The sequence below is a fragment of the Hippoglossus stenolepis genome, chromosome 6, assembly GCF_022539355.2.
Source record: "Hippoglossus stenolepis isolate QCI-W04-F060 chromosome 6, HSTE1.2, whole genome shotgun sequence".
NCBI classification, from domain to species: Eukaryota; Metazoa; Chordata; class Actinopteri; order Pleuronectiformes; family Pleuronectidae; genus Hippoglossus; species Hippoglossus stenolepis.
This window is the reverse complement of record NC_061488.1, coordinates 23729726-23756456: the sequence shown is the minus strand read 5'-3', so window position 1 is coordinate 23756456 and position 26731 is coordinate 23729726. Positions and strand designations below refer to the sequence as shown.

The 26731-nt window shown below is 41.8% G+C and overlaps 1 protein-coding gene across 1 annotated transcript; it reads right to left on the bottom strand.

Annotated features, from left to right (window-relative positions):
• dnah12 (dynein, axonemal, heavy chain 12) lies at positions 1 to 26731 on the bottom strand. The gene is made up of 74 exons (XM_035158055.2): positions 26625 to 26731; positions 26243 to 26467; positions 26071 to 26158; positions 25956 to 25982; positions 25685 to 25874; positions 25530 to 25599; positions 25277 to 25435; positions 24991 to 25186; positions 24085 to 24273; positions 23842 to 23995; positions 23665 to 23756; positions 22554 to 22732; positions 22323 to 22458; positions 22093 to 22218; positions 21876 to 22010; positions 20367 to 20560; positions 20044 to 20287; positions 19764 to 19949; positions 19476 to 19676; positions 19169 to 19363; positions 18971 to 19092; positions 18747 to 18882; positions 18530 to 18676; positions 18091 to 18210; positions 17574 to 17730; positions 17295 to 17467; positions 17048 to 17200; positions 16707 to 16946; positions 16286 to 16531; positions 16047 to 16166; positions 15818 to 15927; positions 14698 to 14881; positions 14462 to 14602; positions 14289 to 14372; positions 13861 to 14049; positions 13358 to 13477; positions 13013 to 13201; positions 12784 to 12935; positions 12491 to 12629; positions 12138 to 12304; positions 11768 to 12023; positions 11325 to 11621; positions 10956 to 11134; positions 10301 to 10493; positions 10033 to 10194; positions 9752 to 9946; positions 9480 to 9613; positions 9243 to 9405; positions 9067 to 9147; positions 8803 to 8979; positions 8563 to 8694; positions 8391 to 8480; positions 8168 to 8308; positions 7834 to 8075; positions 7598 to 7745; positions 7358 to 7503; positions 7035 to 7249; positions 6752 to 6944; positions 6466 to 6658; positions 6217 to 6389; positions 5349 to 5489; positions 5067 to 5225; positions 4130 to 4425; positions 3800 to 4053; positions 3557 to 3697; positions 3305 to 3442; positions 2995 to 3228; positions 2710 to 2898; positions 2511 to 2614; positions 2214 to 2418; positions 1593 to 1730; positions 1404 to 1495; positions 1232 to 1299; positions 1 to 1092 (listed from the first exon to the last, which is right to left on the bottom strand). Exons 2-74 carry the CDS (start codon positions 26449 to 26451, stop codon positions 899 to 901), a joined length of 11922 nt encoding a protein of 3973 aa, XP_035013946.2. The 5' UTR covers positions 26452 to 26467; positions 26625 to 26731; the 3' UTR covers positions 1 to 898.

Here is a 26731-nt window from a genome sequence, read left to right as displayed (position 1 = left end):
GGCTTCTTCAGTTCTAACTGACCAATGGGATGTTTTAATCTGTGGGTGTTTACCAGTCCTGAGGGTCGTTATGTTAAACATGCAGCACGTTGAGCACCCAGGTAGTGAGTCCACTGAGTCAAGCCCCTGTTCCGACCTGGTATTAACATCTGTCTGGAGAGATCTGATCACAATTGGGCAGCTCTGAGTTCAAATGCATCCTGGGTGTCTCCTGTGACCACTTGTGATCAGAGCTCACTTCCCTGCTCTATATCCTAATAAACACGTACGTCATTTGTGTTTGCAACAACAAAATGATTTAATTTTTACCCAGGCTGAGTTTATAGATGTGTTTGATGACAATGTTGTGTGTCAGTCTGTGTGTGTGTGTGTGTATGTCGGTGTGAGCAAGAGATATATACATAGAGGTAAATGGTCTGTATTTATATAGAGCTTTTCTAGTCTTGATGATCACTTTACAGAACAGTTTAGCCATTTATCCATTCACACATTTTCATACAGTGCATCTATGTGCAGCACATTCTCTATCATCCATCACTAATGCACAGCAGTGGCAAAACATATTGTTGCCACAAGCAAATCCACACATGGTAACCTTGTGAAACTGTAGTGTCAGCGGAGTAGTTGGTCCTTCACATGTGGCCCAGGACACATTTGTGTTCACAAAGTGAAAAGAATGTGGACACATGTTTCCCAGATGTATTAAGAGCTGTCCACTTGTGATCAAGGACTGATGTTAACACCAGGTCTGAATAGGGGCTCATGCAAACCCAACAACCTGCCTGTTTGACTCAACCCCCCCACAGGACAGGTGCTAACCCCTACTAGTCAGTTAGAACTTGGATGAGAGAAGAAATGCCTCTTTAAGAAACAAAGCAGTCCAGGGTGTTGTTTTGTTTCAGTCATCGAGCTGGCAGAGCATGGCCACACCACGCTTGATCCAGTGTTGAGGGGGTGTGCTGGTGGTTAACGTCATGGAAATGACAAAGTTGGTGGAGTGGCCTGTGGTGGAGAGGGTGCCCTTTCTCTCACTGGTCTTATAAAGAGGGCAAACGTACAGATCCTGAGGCTGATCACTGCTCCTCTTCTGAGCTGCGTGGGAGAGAAGGAAGAAAGTAACACAACATAATAATTAGTGAGAGGGAAACAGCATTACGTTTACAAAATGAGAGTTGAAACAGACACATGAAAACATCAATGGCGTGCATTTTATCTGTAAGTTAATACATACTGGGTTTTATCCAGATGATGGGCATCATGTCAAACAGGACTTTGGGGAGCTGCTCAGCCAGAAGTCCTCTGATGATAGAGACAAACAATCATCAACATTTGTCAAGTCTCCTCTTATTTCTCAATTACAATCATATACAGTAACTATTATTATAAAATATATGGACATCTACCGCTCTTTGTCCCATCGAGCTCCATCCAGAAACAATCCAAAAATGTAAACACCGTCCTCAGGTGATGTGTCCGACTCATTGATAGGAAGAACCTGTAAGATCATAACCACATATCAGTGTACACGTCAAGACGATGTGAAGCTGTTTGAGTTGGGGACAAAAGCTTTATTATAAGTGTGTCCATTTGACCTCAAAATCAAAACTGAGCAGGTCGATGGGGACGTGGTATTTCCTGGCGTAGTTCTGCATCGCCCCAGTTAGAAAGGCCTGGGTGAAGAAGAAGCCAGACAGCCAGAACACGTTGGGTTTACAGGTGTCGCACCATCCCTACAGACACAGAGGAAAAGATACTGGTGTAAAGGTCCAATTTAATTACATTGATAAATATACTTTTATGGTTTTGTTCCCTCTTATGCACTGCAGCCCTCCACAGCTTTATTTACACACTCAGATAACACACCCACAACGATGGCGGTAAAATGTCATTTTCAGCAATGCAACTGGTATTGGAGTGATGAGGAGAAATCCGAGAGCAGACATTTCAAACATTCGAGGCATGAGTGCAAAGAGAAGAGCTGAAGCAAAGGGAATCTGAGTGCAAGCAGAGCAAGTGTAAGCACAAGCAGGGGCTATTTGAGAGTGCGTACATGGTTTTGAGTGAAATATTAAAAGTACAATATCTGAACATGACATCAATAATTCCTGCATCAAAATGCAAGACCACACTCTTGAATAAAGAGCATAAAAACATGTAATGCATTTTCCTATCTCCGGGCAAATATCTTAGTATCTTTGCTGAAATAGTTTCACCTGCAAAAACTTCAATCTTGAGAGAAAGTCAGAAATGTAGCTGCCCAGGGGTTTGAGGCTCGGGTAGGAGCGCTTGGCCCATTTCTCTGGGACCTTGCCCACCATCAGACTGCTGGCAACAGCCTCCAGATCTGCATCCATCACCACCAGACCCTTAATGGCCTTCAGCAGGTTCTGTAGACTCTCACGGATCGTAATGCACAGCCTGACAGAGGGGGGAAACAAATGGAGTCATATAAAACAAATGGTGATGTTCTGTATTTCTGTAAGTTGTGACACTGAGCTCTTTGTCCGTACGTGTTGTAGCGCTCCATCTCCTGGACGAGGACGGTGTTCATACTCTCCTCGTAGAGCACTGGGAACTTTGACAGAGCTGCTTCTATGTCAAAATTACTTGGAAGCTATGTGGGGAACAAACATAACCAGGTTTCCATGAGTACGACCACTGGCATGGCTGACGATTTCTAAAAGCTGCTGACATTTTACTTGTTGATACCTTGGTAAGGATGCCATTGGCTATGTCGTAGAGTGTGTTGTCACTCCCGGAGCTAACTCCTCCTTTAGCGCCACCGCCCTGTGTGAGTAGGAGTGAATCAAACAGCACCTTGGTCTGCTGGAGATCTTTGGAAATGTCTACGTTTTCATGCATCCCAAAAACCTCTGGGTGCTGGCTGAATGGAAGCTCCTACAACACAGCAAAGGTTTTGTTACTCAGTTGGATAAACAGTGTACATATAAGAGTGGCACAATATTTAAATGCATATATGTAAAGTGTTTATACCTTGATAAATTCAATGTAGTCCTCATAGATAGATTTAGGTGGGGCATGGTATTCACCACTAGGGGAGAAAGGGTAGCAAGGTTTCTCAATGACATCCTTGTTGTAGAAGTCCGTCAAGATGGTCATCAGGAGACGTCTGTCCCAGTCATCTGTCACACGGCCTCCATAGTTACACTCCCCGGTCAGATACGTTATGGCCTCGAAGGGCACTTCATTGTATTGGTTCACAAACAGCTGAAGAGGAAAATAGATTAAATTTCCGATAGTTGTAATGGTAGTAACTGCAGCCAGTCAATCTTTGAATGAATACCTGTAGCTGTCTGATGCTTATACGCAGGTCAGACTCGTTGAAGCCATAGGGAATATTCCAGCCCAGTGGACCAAACTTCTTTCTTTCCTGAACAAGTGCATGGAAGAAGCACAGTCCATACAGGAGCTTTTCCCAAATCTAGTGGAGAAATACAAGGGTCAGAAAACATCCATTGTGTGATGCACTTATTAAATGAGGAAATGTAAATTCCTGTTATATACAAAATGAAAATGAGCCTGTTCCGTTGCTCACCGGCTCCTTATTGGGGCAGTAATTGAAGAAGTTGGGGTCAGAAATAGGATCTGACAAGTAAGACTGAAGCAGGTTGAGTCTCAGTCCCGAGGGAGGCTCATTTGTCATTTTCACCCCGCTCTGCAGGATGGTCACTGGAAACTGACATGAGAAGGGAAGTTATTTATCTGGGACTTCATCTAGATGAAATCTCTGTATTGCTTTTAAAGTTCTTAACGCATGCACATGCTCACTGTGCCTTACCTTTGGTGAAGGGTAGCTTGTGAGCCAAAGGCGGAAGTCAGGATGGCATGTTGCTGGACTGAAGTCCTCACAGATTTTCTCCAAGGTGGACATCCAGGAAACAGCCAGATGACAATTCTGCAAACACACCCATGTCCCATCCTGCATGGCTGTAGATATCATTTTAGCAGCGATGGGACCCTGGCCTTGACCGAGAGAGATGGACTGGAACTTGGCACCACTCATGCTCTTGTCACTGGCAAACTTCAGTAGGCCTGTGGAGGGATTTTTTTAAAAGGGTAGTATTATCTGAAGTGTTGACAGCCAATCATCGGTCAGAGTGTGACTTACTGGCCATGGGATCAGCTCCTGGAGACAGCACAAACACCAGAGGGAGGGTGGAGTTGGAGTCCAGGTAGCTCTTACTCAGGTCAAAGGGAGGGGCTTGGACAAATTTCTTCCCCAGTTTGCCAGTCACATACTTAGTGACAGCTGGAACTATCTTATCAGGCCGGAGACAGCGAACAATGATCATTTTCTGCAGGTCGTTGAGTCGATCACACCAGGGTGCAGGAAGGGGAGTGTTGCAGGGCTCTTTGCTGTCATAGATGGGCTTGAAGTCTCCCGGAGTCCTGATGAAAGCCTCTCTGTGGAATACATGAATTGTTTGTTTATTTATTTGATAGCGACAGTGCTAATTAATAAACAGACAAAATACTGTCACTAAGACAGAGTTAGCTGTACAAGCTTATTTACATCTGTTATCCGCGAACAGCTCTTACAAGGTCGTGCACCTGAAACTAAAATACTGCACTGCAATCGTATATCTCTGCCAACCAGTGCAGTTTCAGTCTACATACATTTTATCCAGACTCATATGAGGTCACTGTGACCGTTGACCACTGAAATCTAATCAATTAATCTTTCAGTCCGAGTGACAACTGGTCAAAATATGAAGAAATTCCCTCAAGGTGTTCATGATATGTCGTGTTCACAAAATATGCTCTGTGAGGTCACAGAAACCTTGGCCTTTGACCTTACACCACAACATTCTAGTCCAACTGATCGTTTGTACCAAATTTAAACAAATTCTCTAAAGGTGTTCTTGAGAAATCATGTTCACAAAAATTGGACAGATTGTAAAACAGAAAACATAATGCCTCTGGCCACTGGAGGTCACCGATGTACAGGCGTAATAAACCCAGATTCCCTCCAGTAGTCAAATGAAATTCATAATGACTACAGGATACACCTAACTTATGATAAAGAAAATCTTGATGCTTTTTACTTAATTCCTTGTAAGCCAGGCAGTTCACTGGCTCGACATATCTCATCCCAGCTCTTATCCTGTAGCCAGCGGGGGTCAGGGTTAGCGATGGTCTTCTGCAGGCCCACTCCACCAGTCAGGAAGAACACGAAGTCACAGTACTCAATCTCCTCCTTTGCTCTGAGTGTAAATATCAATATCAGATGCCACATATTATCATTTGAGAACCTGATGAAAAGTTGGAATCAAATCCTACTCAGCAAAACAATTCAACCAGTGTCCCACAGTGTCTTTAACACTTACAGGAGGAGATTGCAGCAGAGGAGGAAGGAGAAGAGCAGTTTGTCCTTCTCAAACAGAGAACGACAGACGTTGCAGAACAGATTATAGGTGAAGTGATCGGTCAGGAATCGAAGCCTCCTCTCCAGCATCTTCGACTTGTTACTGATGAATAAAAGCAATTCACAGAAAGTTTGAGATGAGCACAGACCAGTAAAAAGTTAAGGTAAATAAGCAATAAGCTAAAAGTTTCCTATAGATGTCAGTGTATAGTTTATCTTTGGCACAGAAATCTGAAATGAAGCTTAATCTTTGGTGAATAAGTGAAGGGATCAGTGTTCACTTGCTGCTCTATAGTTCCACTTTAGTCAAATATGCTTACACTACAATTAAACACATTCTATTTTGAGATGTCTACAATTGCTACTTGTGATGTTAAAGTAAAAAATAGATATTTTCTGTGTACAGGGCACATCTCCAGCACCAGTTACACTTGATAGTTTGCATTTGAACCTTGCAGCTACTGTACTTGAACACTTTGACACTGTCATTCATTATAAATAATGTTGAATGGTCTGAATAAGACACTGATGTGTTCACTGCATTTTCCGATTACTTTAACCTGAATAAGTTCATACTCAGAGTAAGAAATAATCAAATTAAGACATGTGGAGTATTCTGACCAGGTCGCAGTAAAGTGTTTCCTATTTGATATTGTAAGGTCTTGATTTTATTAGGTTAACTGCCTTGAGATAATATATGATGTGATTTGTGGCTATAAAACTAAAATTGAAGTGAATTAATCAGCTGGTATCGTCATAAAGTCTCAGCAGAATTTATATCAATGCTTGACGTCTTTTAGGACACTGCAGAACACATGCTCATCTCTCACCTGTCTTTTATAGAGTTGATGTAGAGGTTGACAAACCAGCTCAGAGAGTACTGGTACATGGGGTCAATATTGGTCAGATCAGCAATGCTGAAGAACAGGACGGAGGAATGCTTGGCAATGGTTCTGTAACCCTCTCTGGACTCTGCTATCTCAATCTCCGTCTTTTCTGCAATCTGAGAAACATGTAAACAGAAGAATGTTAGACAAATTCACACATTCCAGATGTTTTGTTTTGCCTCTGGTCCACACCTGCTGTTTTTTAGTAATCTCATTGGACATGATCTTAGCGGAGTCCAGAATCTGAATGGCGCTCTCATCCTCCAGGATGTTTCCCTCTGATGACTGCAGCGTCTCCAGGATCTTGTCTTCGATTTCCTTTAGTTGTCTCTTATTTGCAGCTGACTGCAGTATTAGTGCATTTCTCTCCTCCTCCAGCTCAGGCCTGTAGAACATTAAAAAATCAGTGGCGATTCTCCACTGAGGTGAAAAGTGGTATTTCAGTGAAACATCAAAGTGAGCATTATATGAGCATTACCTCTCCTTGGCAACCACGATGCCCAGCAGCTGGTCCTCCAAACCCTCTGGGGTGATCATGAAATTCAGCAGGGAAACCTTGGTGGCCAGTTCTGGTAGGTAGTGAGGGTTCCTCAGCTTAGTGGTGATGTAGAAACGGAAATCGCACGAGTATTCAATCACACTCTCCCCCAACTTGATGCAATCCACACCACCTAGGTGAAACAAAAATTCACACAACTTACAGTTTTTGTCTGTTTATAATCTCAGACGAGCTTTTAGCTGCTATGTAACATTCCCAGCACCTTGTTTGAAGGTCTGTTTGAGCAGCAGTGGTTCCAGCGAAGGGTCCAGCTCCTCTCCTACATTTTCCAGCAGTAAGGGAGTTCCAAACTGAATACAGTTCTCCAAAGTTCTCATGTAGTCTGCATCAGTCAGCTTGATCACACTCAGGTTGTTGTCTTTCTCTGAATTCTTCACCCACTTGTTGGCCTGGCCCTGAGGGTCGATCATCAAGGGCCTACAACGACACAAACAATGATCCTGGGTTGAGTTGTATAAGCCAAAAAATGTGACAAATGTTTCAGTAGATTTTATAGACAAAACCTTTTCAGCAACAAAGACTCACCATCTGCGTGAATTACTGACAATGACACCGTTGTCGATAGAGAAAGAGTCACTGGGAAGGCCTGCAATGTTCCAAGCCCTGATCTTAATGGGATCTCCCAGGGTTTTACTGAGAGAGAAGTCATCTGAAGATGGAATGGTCTTAGACTAGAGAATTTGAAACAAGTGGAAAAGAGATAATAAACAAATAAATGTGTCTGACTTCAGAGTAATTAAAAATAAAAAATTAAAGGAGTGTAACCTGGCAGAGTTTGGTCCATAATTTGGTGCACTCATTTCTGAAGCCGGCAGTAAAAGCCCCGAGGTAGGCGATGACCCCAGCAGAGATGAGGACATCTCCAGTCAGGTTGTCGTATGTGTTCTGCAGCTCATCTGCTGCCTTAGACCATCTGCACACAGATGTCAGTCACTGGAATCTTGTGATTATTTTAACTGCAAAAAATATTGAATCATAGTATTTCCGTGCATGGCCATCACCTGGTCTTCTCTCCACCCAGACCACCTATGAGTTTCTCAGCCCTCTCCAGCTTCCTGGCACACAAATCCACTTGGAACTCCAGCTGAGCTTTCTCCTCCGTCTTCTCCTCAAAGGTTTTCTGTAGAGCAGCTAAACGGTCCTCGACCTCCTTCAGCTCGCCTCTCTTTTGGTCCAACAGGGTCATGGTAGCAGCCAGCGACTCCTGAGCCTCCGCCAGATTGGCCTTCTTAGGAGCCACAACCTGAATGGACAGAGAGCGGTTAACAGTGTTTATGTATATGTTTACACAGATTATGAGAAAAAAAAGTCTATTCAAATCCAGGAACACTGCACCTTTGCCACACGGTCATACACTTCCATTGCTTTTATCCACTTGCACAGGCCCTCTGCTGCGGAGGAGGCCTTTGCCACTATACTTGGGTCAAAGTCAGGATTTGTCATGTACTCACTACGGATTTTTTGCATCACAGGGACCTGCAATGAAGAGATGCAGGAGTAGATTTAGACAAAATCCAAGTGTTTCCCATAATAGGAGAGTAGTTTTCCTGACACTCACAGGAATATTTTCTTTGTCATATTCTTTAAGATCTCGCAAGAAGTTCATATCCCCCAGAAGCTTCTTGCTCGGACCCCAGTAGTCAAAAACCTAGACAATAAAAAAATATATATATTAGCACAAGTTGGAATGTTGAAATAAGATGTATGTTTTCTCTTATCCTTTATCCAACCTTTTTTCCAGCCCCAGCCGGGTCAGGTATCTTATCTGGCTTTATGTCCTTCATCACACACACAGCTGCCATCACCAGCTTCACCCCTGAAGGTGGATTTTTCATCGACTTCACGATTGTGACATCAGAGGGCTGAAATAACAGAAAAAACAGCTCAACTTACTCAACTGTCTAACTTGTATTGGTCTGAGTGAAAACTCAACCTGGTACTTAGAAGCTGTGTGGTTGAATGGTGCTTGCCTTCAAAGTGTTCAGGGCAGAGAGAGCAGCTTCCAGGGCAGGAATAGCCTCCGCCAAGTCGCTCTCACACTCGTTCTTCAGAGCTTGAGCCTCATTGGCTTTTATAGTTGCTGCCTCCTCATCAACTCGCACAACTTTACTTTTGGCTTCCACCTCCACAGACTCCACTTCAATCACCTGAAATCAGCAAGTTTAACAATATACAATATGTATTATAAATATTTCAGTCAATGTTGGGGCTGAATAAATATGTGATCTATTCACCTCCATCATTTTGGTGTTGTCTATCTTTGCCTGCTCTAGCTTGGGCTGTAGATCCACCAGCTCCTTCTTCATCTCACCCACCTACAGAATAAATGATGACTGAGGTGTGCTAAACATTGTTCATTAAAAAAAGACAATTAACAAAACAACTCGTGTAAAAATGGTGCTGAAAGTACCTGAGATTCAGCGAAGGCTAGTTTATCCAGACCATTGGTATACCTCTGTTTTGCCTTCATGACAGTGTCTCTTTTCTGAGTGAGCAGCAGACGGAAAGCTGCAATCAGCTCCAGATAGGATGTGGGTGTCACATAATTATGACGACCAAGCTCAGAGAGGAATCTGCGGTGAAAACAGGAAAAGATAAATGGTCTATACATTTAAATATACAAGTTATAAAGAACCCAACACTGTACCTCTGTGAGAGCTGTTTGGCAGAGGTATGGAATGTTTTGCAGATGGGTATGACCTCCTGCCTCTCGTTTTCACTCATCTCCAGTGACTCCAGGAAGGAGTTGGCCACTCGCTCCAGAGCCTCCTCTGGCCATGGCTGTCAGGGCAGAGAGAGGAAAAGGAAAGTGAGGATAGGAACAAAGAAGAGGGAATGCAAAGACAGACTGCTCCTAGTGTTAGGAATAGTGTCTACGATTAACCTATATTTCATTTTTTCCTCATGTTTATGTAATACCTGGAACCAGTCAATGGTACAGCAGTTGATAAGAGATGGAAACTGGCGGAGGCGATTTCGAAAGGCATCTCCAATGGGACTGAAGGCCACGACAATATGCAGGTTCTCTTTACAGCGTGCCACAAAGAACGCAAATAGAGTCAGAGGGCTTAACTCCAAATTCTTATTTCCACCCTGGGCAAAGGGACGTACCGCCTGAAGAAAGAGAGATAGAAGTTATCATAAACATAAATAAATAGGATCACGTATGAACTACTCTATAAGGTCCTATAACGACCTACCTCCATAATCTCTTGCTTCTCATCTACGGCGAACAGATTGGGCACCTCTCCTGTGTTCAGGACACTGTCCACATCTTCTAGAAAAGCCTCGTTTTTTATTTGAGCATCAGTTAGTAAGAACACCGTCTTCTGACCTTTCACCCCAGCATTTTTCAGGAGCATCTGTATGATAAAATTAAAATTTCTGTTAAAACTTCAGTTTAAACAAGCAGAGGTCAAATAGTGAAGTGTTATAAGAATAACAGGACACACAAGTCTTTCATAAAACCTTGAGGTCATCTCTCCAGTCAGTCATGCCATAGTTCTTCGAGATCTCAGGCTGGAACAGCGTCATGTGGGCCATGGACGTAGCCAGACGTGTGATGGACTGGCGTCCGCTGCCTCCCACTCCCACAAGCAGGGCATTTCCTCCAGACTGCTTCAACACACGGCTGATACGGGACAGATGCTCCAGGACGTAGCTGCATAACACAGACATTTTATACACGTTACAATTTCCATACAGAGAACCTAAACATGAACATAAATAAATTACAATACACTATGTCTTTTAGATGAATCTATGATCCAATTGTGCAAAACATTCTCATCTTTACATCTTATTTATATTTTTATTCAGTGCGTGTTATTTCACTCATCTGCGTGCAATATCCTAATCTGTTTGTGCGACATTTATCTATTTTTTTTTTTTATTATTATAATTTTTTGCCCTTAAGATACTGTTCATATATACATACTTCCGAAAATTTTTTAATTACATTTGTGAGCTGGATGCAACATAATTTCGTTATACTGTGAACTTGTCTTGTGTAAGCTCTGAATGACAAAGTTTTAATGCTTGATTTACTTCATGCTTAGTTTGATGAACAGCTGAAGACGGGAGCAGGTGATTCAATAGAGTCTGAAGTATTTAAGCTGTTTACCGGAAGATGACCAGGTTCATGTGATTCTTGTGCATCTGATTGTATTCGTCGAGACACGACTCCACCACCTGAGAAAAGCTTTCCATTGAGGGCACCTCAGCGTACAGCCGCTTATCATCCTCCAGGTCGAGGTTCATGTAGTCGCCGAACAGAAGATTGTGCATGTCCTCCTCAACCAGCTGAGACAAATGAAAGCATTCAGAATTTGTTTTTATTTTCATTTATCAAGAATGTATTTTGTGCAACCAGTGAACCAGCCAGAGAGGAGAAACGCAGCTCTCTTCTTTCCTTCATTTACTAACATAAAGTGAAACAGAATCATAGTGAAGCATATGACACAACAGAAAATATAACTCAATATCAACTTACTTTACTCCCTTGTTTCAGGTGATCAAAGACCTGATCAAAAGACTCTTTGAAGTGATCTTTGAGGACGCTGTTCATGAGCTGGTAGAGCCACGCGCGATCTTTGTCATCCACCAAACGGTCGTAGTAGACACGGAAGACCTCATGGACAAACAAGCGAATCATAGTGCGTTTGTTCTCCAGAGACTCCTTCTTGAGCAACAGGCAGCCTTGGATTACGCGTGAGAAGTCCCGCAGGTTGAATGTGTAGTGAGACTTGGCTGGAGTTGGAAGCAGGTTCTCCATGGCTTTCTTATACACCTTTGGAAATCAAAAAATTATTTAATAAATAAAAATAATATAAATGATCAGGAAGCCAAACTGTGCAAAAGACGGGATGGTTACTAAGAGACTGTAACACATGGAACGTGTGAGGTGATATCCAGGTGTGTCTTTGCGTCACTTACTTCCATTGTAGCCGTCACTATTTGGTTGCCAACAGTAAAATATTCAGGTGGAAATTCATTGTTTCTGAGATAGAACTCCACCACATTGGAGAAAATGCGAACCATAGTATCATCACTGAAGGCATTGATGCTAAAAATGTTGAAGTGCCGCAGGAAGCGAGGCGTCACTGCATTTCTCCCTCCACCAGGGGGGCCCATAGCTGAGATGAGCTGGAGGTCGACAAGAGTGATCTTGGAGGTATCCTTCAGATCATACCTGACGGAGCACAACGGATAACTGGCTGATAAATGAACAGTGCTGTGGAGCAGTAACTTAACTTTTATATCTCACACTTGCTTTAATATGACACTGGTCTCCAATGGTTCATACCAGTTTCCATGGTCTATGTACTGTCGAAGAAGCTCCACAGGTGGCTGCGCTCCAAACTGTTCCAGTGCAGGCATGTTCATGTCATCCACAAAGATGACGCACTTCTTGCCCATGGGGGGCCCAAACACCCCCTTCCTTCTCTTATCTAACCTGGACATGATGATATTCTGGAGGATGACAAACAGAGTGAGGATTAAAAATATATATATATATATTAACCTGTGTTGTTTCTCATGATTATTGCTTCATGTGATATTAATGATAAATAAAGTAGTCAACCTGTCTATATATTTTCCTAGTAATCAATTTTTTTTAACAAAAAATGATTTCATCTGAAGTTCCAAAATGCTCACCTGGGTTTGGTTTGCACTTGTGCGAGCTGAGAAATTGATGAAGAAGGGTAAATAGCGATCTTTGTCCAGATTGTTCATCAGTTTCTCCTTCACGTACACGGACTTCCCGGTGCCAGTAGGACCAACAAACAGGAGAGGTCTGAGCAGAGACATAAAACAATGCAAAAAGATTGTTGTTAGATTACATGTAAATAAATTCAGGTTAAAATAAAATGGACAACAAAAAGAAAAAATATAGATAAAGCACTTTTGATTTGTGTTGATTTTTGCCTATGACCCGTAAAAATACTAACACTCCGTAGCTGATGCAGAGGTCCAACAGATAAGTGTAGCGAACAGTGTCCATGGTGGGAACAATGATCTCTTGCACTTTGGTGTTTTTGTCGCCCAGGTTGACATTCTTGATGGCATCATTCCAGTGAACCCAACGGCCTCTACCTTTAAACTGTAACAGAGATCACAGTCTGATTTACTGATTTAAACACAAGTGAAATGCATCTGAGTGATGAGATCTCACAATACCTCATAGAAATAGTCATACACCTGGCCTTTGTCATTCATGGAACATTCCCATTTTCCCACAGAGGCAGGGACTGGGAATTCTTCTGTTTTTCCTGAAACAGTCGCCCTGAAGAACTCACTGAAAATCTCTCTGCTGTCTGCGTCACAGCTGCCGCCCACTGACCACACCAGGGAGAAGGCAAAAGCAGCCTGTGATCACAGAGGAGAAGTGGATGTGTCAAACAAAAATATACTGTACAGTTAGGGGCAAGGAAACATTTGCATGGACGTTACCAATGTGCACTTCCAAAGCAATGGGTTTAAAGAATCAAGGTGATCAGATGATAAATGATTGAGCACTTTTACCATGATCCAGACGCAAATATTTTTATCTCCAGGGTCCGTCTTGACAGGTTCAGTGAGCAGCATCTCAAACAGTCGACACAAGGACACCACAGTGTTACTGTCATGAGTGGACACAACTTCCTGTAAAGAAAACACTCATCAGGGATGACGAAACATATGTATTTTTACATATAAACTAGAATGGAATATCAGTCTGCTGAACATGCCTGAGTTTTTTTATTAAGATCCATCAATTATTCTCTAAGTTAAAGAAAGTATCTCACAATGTTAAATAAAGTGAAATATAAATGTCAAGGTCAGCCCCCTGATCTCAATCCCCATATTAACAGGTTCCTCCTTGGGTCATACCCCGCCCCTCTTCAACATTACATAGCAGTTTTCACGTAATCCTGCTAAAATAATAAAACTTAAATAATAAACTTAAACGTGCGAACTGTGAAATGTGAACTAAATGTTCTGCAGATGATTGTGTCTGGATTGTTTTGGGGCCTGGGGACACTAACTCTGCAGTTTTTACGCAGCGTCCTGAGCGCAGGAGGCAGGAGCCAATGGAAGAGTTCCAGCAGCAGCGAGCGGTTGTCCGGCCTCTGAAGAGGATCAGGAAGAGAGTTCATCCAGGAGATGACTAGAGGCTCCCAGCCCAACTGAGATGGTTCCAGGTAGATCATCCCACATCGACTGACTGTGGCAGGCTGCAGTGAGAAAAAAAACAAGATCCAATTAGATCCTGTTAATCAATATAAGTACTATGGAGTACCAATCAGTATTGGATCTTTAAGACTGATACTGTTTGTATTTGTTTTAGTGATTATTATGTGAATAAATCAAATGTTGTTTATGATAGGAGCTGTTTCACATTGACATTAAAAATAATACATACATAGAAAATTTGTAAGAAAATCATATACTTTACTTTAAGCATCTGACTTACAGAGGCCTGTGATAGATCCATTGCTTCAAATATCAGATTCATTTGATTGGACATCTGGATGATTTCCCCACTCATCAGGCACAACTGTGGAGGAAGAGTAAAGCAATAAATGTCTTGTTCATAATAATACAAATTGCACAAAGGTTAGAAGGTTCCAATGTTTATGTATGAACCTTTTTATTGTCATCCAGCACAGTGTTCATACTCTCAATCCACAGTGTGTCTATAGGACCATCAAACACCACCCATTTACGGTCCGGTGTTTCAGCTGATGCAAATTCACGAAATGTGTTGGCCACGATTCCATCTGTCCACTTAAAAAAGAAGAAAAACAAAAAGTGAGAAAACTGAGAGGAAGAAAGGGACAGCTGCTGTGAAAACTGGATCTGCGACACAGACATACACATACCTCATGGGAAACTAGATCAAACTGTCCAAAGAGCTGTCCCATCGTGATGGACTTTGGGTTCAATGTCCTGAAGATGACCTTCTCCTCTTCACCATACCCTCTCTCATTCATGAGAGTCAGAGTGTCAGCAAGCGTGTGCAGCACTTTGGTCTTTCCAGCAAAAGGCTCACCCACCAGCATGAACCTAATATTACAAAAGGAACAGCTTCATGTAATATTGTCTTTAATATTTCCCCTTCAAGCCATGTCTCAGACTACTGTATAACTGGAAACTGTGAACATCCATCCATCCATTCATTGTCTTGTCTCACTTATCCGGGCTCGGGTCATGAAGGTACCCAGTATTACAGCACTTCCTGGGGGATCCTGAGGCCCTTCCCAAGCCAGATGGGATATCTAAGCCCACCAGCAATTTCTGTTTCTACCCCGGGGTCTCCTCCCAGTTGGGCATGCCCAGTAAACCTCCAAAGGGAAGTGCCCAGGATACACCCTAACTCAATGCCTGGACCACCTCCACTGTCCACTTTCGACATGAGGGAGCAGTGGTGTTACTCCGAGCTCTCCCCGGATGTCTGAACTCCTCACTCTTTCTTTAAGGCTGAGCACAGACACCGGATGGAGAAAACTCTGTTCAACTGAAAACATCCATCCATCCATTACCTATACCGCTTATCCTTTTTGAGGGTCGAAGGAGGACTCGGAGTCATTCCCAGCTGACATGGGGCGAGAGGAGAGGTACACCCTGGAATGGTTGCTAGTCCATCACAGGGCCAAAATATAAAACTGATCATGTCCCCACAGACATATGTAAAGCGTCCTTGGGTCTCTTGAAATGGCGCTATATAAATTCAAGCTATTATTATTATTAAACAACCATTCACTCTCAGAGTTGCCAATTAACATAATCCCAATCTGCATGTCTTTGACGTGGGGGAGGAAGACGGAGAAAACCCACACAAACATGGGGAAAACATGCAAACTCAACACAGACCGAAGCCAAAGCAGGAACCTACTGTGAGGCAACAGTGCTAAACCACTGCAGCTTTGTGCTGCCCTAACTGAAAACATGCTAAGTGCAATATCAAAATTAGAAAATGTGAGAAATTGAAATGTACCATACCCATGCCTGACTATCATCATCTCATATGTCTGAATCATCTTCTTTAAGAAGACCTCTGTTGGTTGTACATCGTGATTCTTACAACACTCCACAGCAGCCTCCAGAAACAGCTGAAGAGGATATGAAAAAAAAAACTGATTATAATATACTGCACGATATAAAAAAACACATGGAGTAGGAGTTTTAAATGTTGTACAAAAGAATAAGTAATGACATCAATGAATCTGACCTTATAGTCAGCCTCAGGAAGGGAGATGCCTGGGAACAAATCACTGGTGATCCCATTGAATAGTGGAATATCATGGGAGAGAAACTTGGGCTCATTGACATCCTTTATAGACCTGAGGAGCTGAGCATGACAACATGTGGACAAAAGTTAAAGGGTCAGAAACAGTCAACCAATTGACAAATCAGAAAATTTTCCAATTTGGACACTGTGTTTTTAGAAAATTAACTCAGTACAAATACCAGTATGTCCTCATTCTCCTCCGGAAACTTCAGCTTGAGGTTTCCTGCAGCCACGAGAACAGCTTTGACAGCTCTCATGCCGTAATCGTAATGAAACTGGGAAGACAGCTGCTCCGAACAGAGCCGGTAGGTCATCACTATCTTTACAGACAGTGGTTTAGCATTGAGGAAGCCATATGAATACAGTGAAATCTCTGCTATCAGTGCGTAGTTGGGCACCATCATGGCCACTGTTCTGAACAACACCTGCATATAGAAGAAACAGGAAATTAACTACAATCTATTACTGAAAATATTGGGCAGAAGCAAATATTTTCTAATTTTATGTTGCAGTGTATTGAAGCTGTTTAACAGCACCATCAGTGCATCAGAGTGCATAATTTGATGTCTGACAAAAGAGAGCTTATTGCTGGCATAAGACCTTGAGATTGTCTGGGAGTTCTGAGCGTCCTGCATAGCCAGGGTTCATCGTTATGGACACGAAGCAGTTGGGATTGAGTTTGAGCAGAGTCCCCTCGAAGTCAAAGTACTCCAGCTTCTGCTCCACGGCTCTCTGGATGCAGAGAACCTGCTGGGCCACTACAGACAGCACCTCCAGCTCAATACGGTTGAATTCGTCAAAGCATGCCCACGCACCAGATGATGCCAGTCCTTTGAAAAACTGTGAGATTGCACCAGAATACATGTTAAAAAACGTTTCTGCTTTTATAACAATGGCATTAGAATGATACATTTTAAAGAAAAATTTCCTGCTGCTGTTACTTTTCCCATAGCGATGTAATCCAGTCCATCAGAACAGTTGAAGACCACACACTGCACAGCTAGAGCTTTGGCCAGGTCTTTGGTGGTTTCGGTCTTTCCTGTTCCAGCAGGGCCCTCGGGTGCACCACCCAAATTCAGGTAGAAAGCTCCAATCTGAGACAAAGGTATAGGGCCTTGGAATTCAGCAGTATTCCAACAAAACAAAAGTGTATTCACATTCAAATACATTATTTCTCAGATATTTTACCAGAGTTCTGTAGCATCTGTCAGTCAGCGGGGTGATGACCAGACGTGGTGAGTTCCCCAAGTACTCGTAGGCGTATTTAACGTCACAGTTGATTATGCGAACACGAACGTTATCATTGCTCCAGTAATAACGCAGCTGGGCGAGCCACTGGAAGTCAGTTTCATGTGATACACCTTTTAAAAATGGAAATTTTATATTATTTGACAAAGTATTTTGTTTCCATTGCTGAAGCCGAGCTCTGTTACAATCATCAGTTCTGTATTTTTTTCCATGAGGTACCTTTCTCAATAAGCTCCATCACCACATCCCTGGCATGGACGTCGATCGTGACCAATGCTCCCAGAGTGATCCGTGTTTGTTTGGGCAGTTTCCCTCTCACCAGCTCCACAATGTCCTTCAGCTGATTCTGCAGTTGCTGATAGTAGTTCTTTAAACCCTACATAGAGCATAAGCATAAGAGCATATTTTTATTTTAGTGCTTCCCCTTTATCTAGGGAATATTCAGGTCAGTCATTCAGGAGTGAGACACAACAACTCCATTTAGTTTAATTTGAACAATACCAAATAATTACATTATTTCAAGGCAGGAAGGTAGAGATATTACAATATTTCCCTACAATATTACTGCTGATTTCAGTACTATTACTAGGATTTTGTTTGTCAGTAAATCAAATTTTGACAGTAAAATATTCTCATATTCATAAATATATGACACATCATTTCCCTTAAGTCAGCTGTGATTGTAGGTATTTGAAAAATGAAACAATGTAAATTGTAAACCCTCACAAAAACTTACATCAGCCCCATCTCTGATAGCCTCATGCACCTCCATCGTCCAGTAAATCTGGGAGGTGCAAAGCACCACCTGCCCAGGCCATTCCTTCACCCACTGGCTCCTCGCAGTCTCAGCATAGGCCTGTACATACAACCACACTTTGCTCTCAGCTGTCACTGACTCATTTATGTCCATTGAAGTTATGGTTGTCTTTCTGAAACACTTTTTATCTTATTAATTGAAATCCTCTTCACGTCTTGGTAGCCATCAATAAATAAAGTTGTAAAGTTTGTTGAGTAGCCTGCTCTTTCTAGCTTTTCCAGGATTACCAACCCTTTATTTAAAACAAACCCCGGATTGTCCAGATGCAGCAAATGATCCATACACAACATGGTGGTATTACAGTTAACAATCCAAGGTATTGTGTTATTATGTGAGATTTAATGAAAATCAATCTCACCACCCTGGACCGGGCCACCACATCTCTGACACTGCGAAGCATCACATCCTCCACCTGCACCAACCACTTCTCCACAGCTCCTCTGGCTTCAGACGTTGAAATGTGTTGGATTAGCTGAACACGCTCCCCTTCACTGCTATACATGGCCTGTGCAATATGCAGTGTATAATTTAATAAAAATGTCATGTACCGATTACAATATATGTCATTGTCTTACCTGAATATCCAGATTGGGTAGAAAGTCGAGTTTAGAAATGCCTTCGAAGCACTTCTTAAGATGGGGCTGCACTCGCAGTGGGTCTTTGGTCTCAGACAAAATTTCCAGCATTTCATCATTAGACAGAAAGAAGAATCTGGATGTGGTATTAACAACAAGTATCAAAACCTTGGACATTTATAAACATTTGAACATAAGAAAGTCTGCAAAATCGATTTATTTACCTTGGAAAAAAGAGACGTTTCTTCTCCAGGTAGGCGTTCAGTCCTTTCATGATGCTATCCAGGAGATTGTTGGAATCTTGCAGTTTTTCTAGCAAACCAGGCAGCGAAGTTGCAGGCAGAATCTATGTTTTAAAAAAACACTAGTTAACTTTCAGGTTATTTATCTTGGTGATCACTAAAAACTGTTTTGACAAGTACCTTGGGATCCTTAATGCAGTGTCTCATGACTTCTCTCCAGTTTTTGTCAACAGTTTGGAAAAGGCGTCCCTCCTCCGGAATCTGCTGCATGATGTCCTGAGAGGAGAAGATGGGCTCCAGGTAAAGCCACTGGGCCTGTACCTTCAGCCACTCATCTATCGTTTCCTGAATGCGAAGCAGACGCTCCTCCCACAGCTGAAACCAAACAACAAACAGTTAAAGCTTTGCAGGACTACGGTACAGTATGTGAGCTTAAAATACAGCCACCAAGTAGAGGTCTACTTAGTTGTCATCAGCTTCAGCTAACCTTGATCTGCTTTTCAAATGGTTTGATGAAAGGTGAGCCCCTCATAGTCTGAGTCTTCACAATCTGGTCATCAAGAATTGTCTGAATCTCATCCCAGGAAGTCAGGATAGAAACCCCAGTCTCCCTGTAAGGTTGGTGTTGTAAAGAAATACCGTCCCAAATGTGCACCATGGCTTGCATTGCCTTCTCCAAGGAAAACTCCTGTAGAGACACAGACAATGTGGGTACACTGTAAAGTAATCAAAATAGAGATTCAGTATTGAGGTGATATGAAAATGAAGTTCTCACTTTACTTGAAGCAGCACTGATAGACTCAAACTCTTCCAGGTAAGGGGCCAGGTTTTGTTTGAGAACTTTGCGTAGTGTAGTACCAGAGTCAGGAGTGAGGTCATAGCCAACTATATGTGACATCTGGTCCCAGTGGCGGGGTTTGACGCCTGGATTACACAAGATGGAGACTACAGGGATATGGTCCTGTTGACACAAGCATATTCCACATATTATTTTGGCATCGGGACTACACTCGTTACAAGACTTGATGAAATTAATGAGCCCCTTAATTAAATACCTTGAACTCTTTGATCTGCTCCATTACAGTGGAGCACAGAAGTATGTTGGGGTTCTCTTGCTTCCTTGGATCGTCTATGCTAGGTTGTCCCTTAGCCTTTCCAACAAACATTTCAGTATCTTGCTCGACCTTGTTCTGTTTCTGTTGGAAAAACTTCAGCATCTTTAAGATCTCTCTAAAGAACTCATCCAGTTGTGCCTCCATGCTCTCCCCCTCCAAGTCCTGGAAGGATCCATCCATCCATCTATACACAAAGAGGATGAACGTTTTTCAGGATATCTTTTTAAAACAAAAACACGACGTGCATTAAACTGAAATTGGACCTGTTCTCTGTGCGCTGCCACTTCAGTACAAGTCCAAACAGCTTCTGGTACAGTCCAATAGTCTCTTTGATGACATCGACCTCTTGGTAACATGTGGGCTCCCACTGATAGAAGATCTCTTCTTTGTTAATGAAGCCAATTCCCTCCTCAGTCTCCTGAAGAAGTTTCTGAACTGTTCTGACATCTGAAACATACTAACCCCAGGAAACACAAAGACAGAAGAAAATTATATCTGCTACGTAATATATAAAATAAATTGAGTTTAAACTAAATTAAATTAGAATCAGAATCATTCATTAATGACCACACAATCAAGATGGTGGAATTATTATAAAAAAATGTTTTAACAGTATAAGAAACCTGCTCACTGCATTAATCTTCGTTGTTGAATAAATTAATAATTGAACATGTTCTGACCAAAGGACAAAACAAAACCAAACAAAGTAGCAGAATTGAACCTAACTACAACAATGGATTAACAGTTAAGAGATATTTTTAAATGTTGGTATAACAAAGACCCCGACCAAAGATCAGTGGCTCTTTGACAGAAAACCTGATAATGCATTAGTATTGAGAGAGGATAAATGTGTGAATCAAATTGAATTCATGCTCAAGGCATTAAAACAAATTTCATGATGCTTTTAAACAATTCTGAATGCTTGTGTCATTGCAAGAATTTCTAAACATACTTACATTTTAATTCAATTCAATTCAATTCAATTGTATTTTTATAGCGCCAAATCATAATATACATTATCTCAAGGCACTTTAGATAGAAGGTCAAGACCTTAAAAAGTATAGAGAAACCCAACAGTTCCCACAATGAGCAAGCACTTTATAGTATATAGCTCTCCTTGTAATTCCAGGCCTTGTTATTAAATCTACCGACTGATTTCACAAACGTCTGTCTGTCTGTATGTGGAACGCATACCTCGCAAACCGCTCATCTTATCAGGTTCACACGTGGCAAGTGTGTTTAAGACATGCCAATGTGATGTGTTAGGAAATAATACCAGTTAAGTTCATCATTCAAACTTATATACATGCCACATATGAACAGTAATAAAATAAGTTCAGTTCCATTTAATGAAAAACATTGACTATAAATTCATCACTGCAGATAAACAAGGTTGAACACAAAGTTTTTTTAACTTCACTCTGCTTATAAAAAGCTCTTCACACAACGTCCAGCACACAAACAATAAAAAGTGACAGTATATTGTAGAACTGTTTGAGGAGGACTCCCCAATGACAAGGAATAATTGTGAAGTAGCTCAAGAGAACAGAACATTTCCAAACAGGCAGGTTGAGAGCGGCACTGCACTAGTAGTAATAGTTTGACTTTTTGGCGAGAGTAAGATGAGAAGATCGAGCAACATATTTACTGTCCAGATATTAGAGTGATATCAGTCTTACCATCAAACTCTCTGCAAGAAAGCAAATACATGTATTTCCCCAAATATCAAACTATTCCTTTCAGGTTATCTGAGAGCACTAATGACACAGTACCTGCTGCATCATATCCAGCTCAGAGCAATGTGGGAACTCCTCTATTCTGCGTCCCAGCTTCTCCAGGTGCACCATCAATCGCTCTCTTTTAGCAAGCAGCTCCTGCTCCCCCCTCTGCTTGGCCATCTGCAATACCTGGAAAATGGCGGAATCAGGTCATCCTACAAAAAAACATCCATCCATGATATATTGTTAAAGGTAGACAAAGGAGCTATACCTCATCACTGAGTTCAAAGACATGGAGAATGTTCTCTGGCCAGAGAAAGACAGTTGAATTCAGCTCCAGATCCTCGGGCTCAACGATGTGGACGTCCAAGAGGTAGATCAGTCTGTTGTAGGCTTCCTGTTAAACACAACGTGGAAGTGGTTTGTATTACGTTTGTAGAAAATCACCGAAATCAATGTATTTTTGTAAAATAGTTTTGTAATATATGTAAATTTATTTACCTTTATTTTTTCATTCAGTTCTGCAATACTCTTCGTCTTAGTAAAATGTATGTAATCAACCATTTGAGCCATGTCCTCTGTGTTCTCTGGAACCTTCAGAGCTTTCTCTCTGATGGTTTCAAATTCAGAGCAGATCCTTTGGACAGAAAAAAGCATTATATAGACAAATGTAAATGTAAAGAAAAAAAAAAGGGACCGTTATATTTCCGAATGTTACAAGACGTCACTCACAGTAGATTTTTCTCATGGTGGCTGGTGATCATTTTCTTCAGAAGTATTTCGGCGTAGGCTTTGGCTTTGTGAGCCAGCCCTTGTTTCAGCTCTTCACAGTCCAGATGGACCATTGTGAAGTGAACCTTTGTTGGGAGGCTGGTGAGCTCCTTTGACACAGCACGGAAGTCCTCCACTAGCTTGAAAAGGGAGTGACATTAGAACAAAAGACATTTAATTAATTAACTCATAGTTCAAAATCCCATAAGGACTTTACCCTTGAACTGGAGTCAGACCATAGATGACTGATATTCCATAATTCAATTCAATTAAATAACATTTTATTTGTATAGGGCCAAATCATACTGGGATTAATGTAATGGGACTCTGATCTTGGAGTAGTTTTAAGAGATGATCAAGCACTCGATGCGGCACCAGCCAGTACATGTTATGGCTGGGTCAGAATGTCTGCACTCTTTAGATAAGTCATTTTAAAGCTTTTAGTGAGAAGTTTTGAGTCCAATTTGAACCTGGTCCAGTTTGTCCTCTCTTTGGTTTAATATCCAAAGACTCTTGTGCTCTCTTACCAATCAAAGCCTACATGGTTTTAGCTTTAACTTTACTCCTAGCAAACCTTTTCATCCTCTTCAATCAGAAGCAACATATTCCTCCGTCCTTTTCTCACTAGGTCAAAGATGTTATGTAATTCCTATAGTTGGAAGAAATTTAAATGCACTCAAAAGCTCCTCTCAAAGTTTTCTAAACGCTATGGAGGCCCTTCCTGGATTATGACTATTGGAACCCATTTATAAAGATTAGGATGGAACCCATGAATTTCCTATTACAGAAGAGAGCCCCCTCCCCCCTTTTTCGAGTTTTTGTATTTTCTACACCTATTCTACACCTATAATGATAAGACATTTTCACTTGTCAAAAGACCCAATGTATATTGCTTAATAGTTCTTGAGGGATGATGAAGTCCTACATATAGGTACAGTACATGCTTTGTATCTGTTTCCTTTGTGGGATAAAACTGTGAAACATTTGATGGTCATCAGGAAAACTTTCAGCAAGGTAGGTTGAGGTAAAAATGTGTCATGTCCTCCAGGAATTCAAATTAGTATTTTGTTACCTTAGCGTACTCATCAAAAGAGTGTTCCTCTTCCGTGAACATCTCCACCCGCGTCTGTGCAGTTCCATCGATTAGCCAGTCATACTTGTCAACTGCAAAATAAAGCAGAAGTCAGCAACGAAGTGACTTAAGAACAGAGGTGTGATGATAGGATATGACTGCATCATGGATCATCACCATAACTCTGGAAATGATTGTTAGGTTCCTCCAGATTCCTGCACACAGCTGCCTTTAAAGTGTCCTGAGCCCAAGAAAGGACGCGATCAGCCACCTTAGCATCAACAAACGAAGACGTGGCTTGTGTCAACCATGACTGGACCGTCTGTACTCTCTGTGGACAGATTTCATAGATATCAATACTGGCTCAAAATAGAATTCTATACGTGCCATAAAGGGGTCATTTAAAGTGGTCAACTTCACCTGCAGTGTATTTGTGATGGCATTAAGAATCTCAAAAACAGCAGCTTCCAGATCTTGTAAGGTGGGGTAAATTTCCATCTTTTCATCATCAAATGTCAAGGCCAAACGGAAGAGGGGCAAGTGGTGGGGATTGCTCAGCTCAAACAGATTGATAAACATCTCCACACTTGTCTGAAGCATGGATTTCAACTGGGAACAAACAAGAGAAACATTTCTAAATATACAGGAAATATACATACAAAGAGTATGACTGTAAACACACTTTCAATAAAGATACAAACAGATAAATCTAATAATAACGCTGTTCTGTAATTTGTACAAAGAACTAACGGCGGTCATATGACCTTAATACAGCAGGCTATGTACTTTACTATTTGCATTAGGTGATGTTATTACAACTCTTAATCAAGCAATCAAATCACAACAAGAATGGCTGTCAGTAGAGCGCACACCACCAAGGCCCAACAGTCCCTTTAATTCAATCAAGCTGCACCAAATGTTGTAGATATCAGTTCTCTAAATGATGATTTGTTTTCAAGATCCATTAAATATTCTCTGAGAAAACAATGGAAATGCCCTATATTTAAGAGAGTGAAACAAATATCCTGGATCTGCCCCAATCCGCATCAGCACCAAAATATAATGGGTTCCTCTCAGACCCAAACTGCATCCTTCCACCTTGATTCAGAAAACACACAGACAGGGGTGAAAACATAACCTCCGTGGTGGAGGTAATAAGCAGCTGTAAAGACACAAACCTTGAAGTTTCAATTCGAGGAAGTTGGCTTGCAAAACAATTTAGATCAGTATCACACAGTATGTTATCAAGTACTGTTGATAACAATGAAACCCCCTTACTTTAAATCATTTTTATCGAGTCATAACCAAGCCCATAATCAGCGTTACCTGATTGGAGATGAGTGTGGATGCACAGTCATAGAAGCAGTCCAGTCTCTCCTCTTTAACTCCTTTCAGAGTTTCTTCACTGGTTAGTAAGTGGATAACTTGGGGAAACCAGGTATTCATGATACGATCTTCTGTCCTCTTACACTCCACAGCCATTTTGTTCTGTAGGTTCTTACAGTCCACGGGTCCTGAAGCCCTGAACCCACAGAAGCAAAAATGAGTGTGAAACATCTTAATTATGTGCTAATTTGAGCAGAATCTCTCTGCCTTCATGTTGTTTCCTCACCTCCATCCTGAAAGATCAGCCAGGACCAGGGTAGAAAATGTTGTGTAGCCAATATCCAGAACAGTTTGCATGACCGGATGAAGAATGTGCAAATTTCTTTTTATCATCCTGCGGCTTCGGATAAAGCTGTCATGCCAAGGCCGGGAGAAATCCAGAACGCTGCAAAAGATTGTAAATGTATTTTAGGAAAGGATGTGAAAATGGATCAACCACTATTTGGTTACTCTGTATGAATCATTTTCTGTACACTCACTGTGTTTGGGTAGCTGTCTGTTCGTCCGAGATCAGCTTCTCTTTATCTGGATTCCTCAGCACCGAGTCCACTAAAGGGAGTGAATATGACATAATAATTCAGCTGTCGTCTACATGTCCTCCACACACACACTGTACACAAACAACTTGCATTACCTGTGTGCTTGACAATAACATGGCGGAAGTCGTCGCTGACTTCTGTGCAGAGCTCCTGCAGCAGCTTCTTTGTCTCAGGACTCTCCTTCAGTGTGTGCGGGACTCGGGAGACAATGGAGTCCAACCACTGCTGCTGGATGGGGGCGTATGGGCGTCTCTCCACACATCGCTTCAGGAACTCATAGTTCATCTGCCAAAATAAAACAAAGAGAGAGGTTTGACATAAATAGTCTCTAGACAGGTCAAATTTAAAACTTTCAAGAAGACTCACCCTACACTTCCGCTCCTCACTAAGCATCTGTAAAGCAAATGTTCAGACCTCATTATGTCACTACACATATATGAATTCATATTTGAATGATGTCCATATGTAGCTGGATACATACAGAAGAGGGAAACTGAGGCTCTGGTGACTGGCAGCCCACTGCTCTCCTCTCTTTGCTCTTTCTGTAAGTTTCCATTGCTCTGGAGAACCTAAAATAAAAAGTGTTCCACAAGCCAACACAATGAGTGACCTGTCCAGATATCAGTGGGGTGAGACATAAGGAGATGACTTACAGCATCGTATGGCGTTGCTCTTGTTTGCTCCTCCTGTGTCGCAGCAGCTTCTTATAAACAGATAACCTCTTGGATATCTCCTCCTTGGATGCTTCGAGCTGCTCCATCTCTCCTCCCCGCTGCTGGGGGCCTTTAATCGGGGGCAGGACGGGAAACTGCGGCATGTCCCTCGTCTTTATGGTTTTGAAAACTCCGGAAGAGGCAGCCATCTTTGGCCAAAAGACACTGAAAAACAACCAGGGAAAAAAAGGTTGAGACTAAGTTACAGAAGTTGTAAGCTAATGCTAGGCTAACTTCCAAGACAACAGGACTGACTCACTTTCTTCCCAAGAATCAAGTTGGAACGAACGACACGTTGAATATGAAGTAGTCACGTTCTTACCTTCATTCACTGTCTTCTCTGTTTGGTTGAATAGTTAATATGAAGTTAGGTGACTCGGTTTATCTGTGAGACTGACGTGCAGCAGTGTTACCATAGAAACCGTAAAC

Bases quoted from the DNA above. Each gene is read 5' to 3' on its own strand.
- dnah12 (XM_035158055.2), bottom strand. From the start codon at position 26,451: ATGGCTGCCTCTTCCGGAGTTTTCAAAACCATAAAGACGAGGGACATG. The intron at 9,614-9,751 runs GTATTACATAAA...CTGCCCTGACAG, and splicing joins GTACCATTGACTGGTTCCAG to CCATGGCCAGAGGAGGCTCT. The intron at 3,229-3,304 runs GTATTCATTCAA...TTTCCTCTTCAG, and splicing joins TAAGCATCAGACAGCTACAG to CTGTTTGTGAACCAATACAA.